The 2,991-nt window shown below is 48.0% G+C and overlaps 1 protein-coding gene across 1 annotated transcript; it reads left to right on the top strand.

Moving 5' to 3' along the window:
- Nucleotides 1-1,474: 1,474 nt before the first annotated feature.
- SPRG_17716 (hypothetical protein) lies at nt 1,475-1,831 on the top strand (the record flags this gene model as incomplete). The annotated part of the gene is made up of 3 exons (XM_012357129.1): nt 1,475-1,550; nt 1,600-1,658; nt 1,718-1,831. The coding sequence occupies 3 exons, from the start codon at nt 1,475-1,477 to the stop codon at nt 1,829-1,831; spliced, it is 249 nt and encodes an 82-aa protein (XP_012212519.1).
- Between the last annotated feature and the right edge of the window lie 1,160 nt (nt 1,832-2,991).

Below are 2,991 nucleotides of genomic sequence, written 5' to 3'. Positions count from 1 at the left end.
TTCTTTTCAGTTGTTGATGTCCATATTGACGATTTGATCGTCACTTGGGCTCACGCTAGTTTCAAATGTTGAGAGTAACTCGCTATTTGCGCATATATACAAATCAACGGGTTCCGCGTTATCTTCCTTACAAAGACTACGCATATTGTCGCGAATGTACCGAAATGTTCCCAAGTTGGGTCTGGGTCGATTTGCTATCTCTTTTTTTCGATTGTTGATGTCCATATTGACGATTTGATCGTCACTTGGGCTCACGCTAGTTTCAAAAATTTTGCTTGCATCACGACGAAGCATAAATTAAACGTCGACAGCAGTATATCTTACGAAAGACAGCTTGTACAAGTTTGATATAAACTCAACAACCACGAGCGCTGCACTGCGTCAATCAAGTCCATTTCTTGGTACAGATACAAATTCAAAGATGCCGATCACGAGACAATTTAACGTGGTAGAGCTGTGGGAGTAGTGTGAGGATTGCAGTATCAATGTTATATCGTGTCTGTCCAATATTGAGATATCAAGTCCACTGTCTGTTATAAGGCACAGTCGGTGGTCTGGCGGGAATGAGTCACAGTCCGACGTCAGTCACTTATGAGTCACAGTCCGAGGTCTGTTTCTGATACGTCACATTCCAAAGTATGTCACAGATGAGTCATAGTCCAACGTATGTCACAGATGAGTCACAGTCCAACGTATGTCACAGATGAGTCACAGTCCAACGTATGTCACAAATGTGTTATCATCACACCAGTCCCTATATCCTCACCTCTGGCAAGCAGTGACTTTGAACGAACGCTTCTATCTCGCGTACATGAGTGCGATATCCAGCATAAGCAGCTCGGAGTACCTACCTTCGTGGAGTGCACTCATAGTAACCACTTCAAACGACCTAGCTCAGGCCACAGATCGAGTCCTTGCACAAGTCTTACATGGATAGCTCGGTCTTGCCTAGGCGAATCGAGCCAAGATGTGCATTAAACTATATGACAACATTGTACATGGTCAAACCTGATTAAACTACCTAGCACTTGCCACAGAGCGAGTACGTGAACAAGCTTTACCTCGTTGCGTAGGTATTATTGTGGCTTTCATTCCGTTTTGAGCGGCTAATCGAGGCTTGAGAGAAAATATTTTTTTGCCAAGAAACCTGTCAAGATTTAATATATTCCGAAATGTGATAAGCTGACTCTGCCAAAAAGAGGGACCAAAATGGGGCCCTGTGATTGGTCGAGCTATCTCCATCGATTAGCTCGCAACCCATCGATTAGTAAGCGCTCCAACATGAGACGCCCCGCCAATACGTCACATATTCCGCCGACCAATCATTTCGACATTTGCGGCGTGCACCGAACACAACGGTGCTCTCATCGGTACGATCATGATCGCCGCGCCGTGCCTACCGGTACTGACGGGCTTACCTATGTAGATGGGGCGAGGCCTACGACATACACGGCGGGTCCTCGACGCAGCGAGCATGGGCAACCTGCTAGCGTCGGCGCCCTCCTGTGTCCGACTATCGAAGGAGGCCCAAGCCGCGCTCACCGCTGAGCGTGCCCCGACCAAGACCACGACATGACACGATGCCACACTCGATTCCAGAAGGGCCGCTCTTCATTACGTCGGCGTTCGGCGGCGCAGCCCGACTCGGACCGCCCAAGGTATGCGAGCCATGTACAGGAAGGTGACATGCGCTTGGCTTATGCGAGCCCCTCAATAGAGCATCGTTGCTCCGATCTCTCGGCAGACAAAAGCGACGCACGAGCCCGTCAAACTTTCGACCAAGTACGACCCGTGGTCGTCAACAACGCGCCATTTCGGACGCCCGCTCTGAGGTGATCCGCGCGCCAGATACGATAGTTGGTCCAGTGAAAGATGTTGTTGCGCGACTTAACACGCAGCCTCTTCACCGTATAACATTGAAGCGTGGCGTAGTGGCTAATACCGCGAGAAATTGAAAAAGTTGCAGTCGTCAAAGTATACGCTCCTTCAGATTCTTTCGTGCGAACCACTCCGGTACGGTGCGTGGCTTCTAAACGAGCGTCGTTGGTCGGACGTAGAGCATGACCTGATTTGTATCCAACTTCGCTCTTTCTGCTAGCATCGAAGCCCTATGATGAGGGAGCGCTGGCAAATTGAAGTGTCGTGGAGAGGAGGCGCGTTGGACTACCGTATAACCAAACGGCATGGCAAATGGATACGAAACGCCGTGGAGAGGGATAGAGGGACCTTCTATCTCATCTATGAGCCATGCATCATCGTCTTTGTCCGGCTACAAGTCCGCCGGGCGGCGTCGCTTACCCTCGATTAGGCGGCGCCAACCAGCGATTAGCCTCGGATAATCGCTAGCTGGCGCCCAGGTTACTGCCGCCTAATCGAGGCTGACGCGTGTGTGTCCAAGGACAAAAGCGGGTAGGCGGCATGACATCTTAAGTCAAACCATTTATATCACATACGATTAGGATGCTATTATTTTCGAAAAATAATATAATTTATCGGAGATGGCCCCAGCAGATTTTATATTTGACCGCGCCTCGATTATCTCGCAAAACCATCGATTATCTCTAAAAAACCATCGATTACCTAAGGTGAAAATAGCAAAACGGAATGAAAGCCACAATAACGAGGCCGAGTAGATAAAAATATGTATGTCAGTCTATGACAACATTGTACATGGTCTAACCTGTTTAAACTACCTAGCACTTGCCACAGAGCGAATCCAGGCACAAACGAGACATATTCTTGTAGCTTGAGCAAATCGACATCGATTACAATAACATTTGATAGTCCATGACACTTGTGTACACATCTGGAGCCAATCGACGGATCCCAAATTACTAAATCCCGCCACAGACCGATTCACTCTTCGAGTGATACATATTCTGAAAGCTGGACAAAAACTACATCGATTACAATAAAATTTGATAGTCCATGACACTTGTGTACACATCTAGGGCCAGACTACGGACCCAAAATTACTAAATCCTGCCACAG

Source organism: Saprolegnia parasitica (assembly GCF_000151545.1).
Source record: "Saprolegnia parasitica CBS 223.65 unplaced genomic scaffold supercont2.746, whole genome shotgun sequence".
Lineage (NCBI taxonomy): Eukaryota > Oomycota > Saprolegniomycetes > Saprolegniales > Saprolegniaceae > Saprolegnia > Saprolegnia parasitica.
The sequence above is the reverse complement of the archived record's forward strand: the minus strand, read 5'-3'. Positions and strand labels throughout refer to the sequence as shown.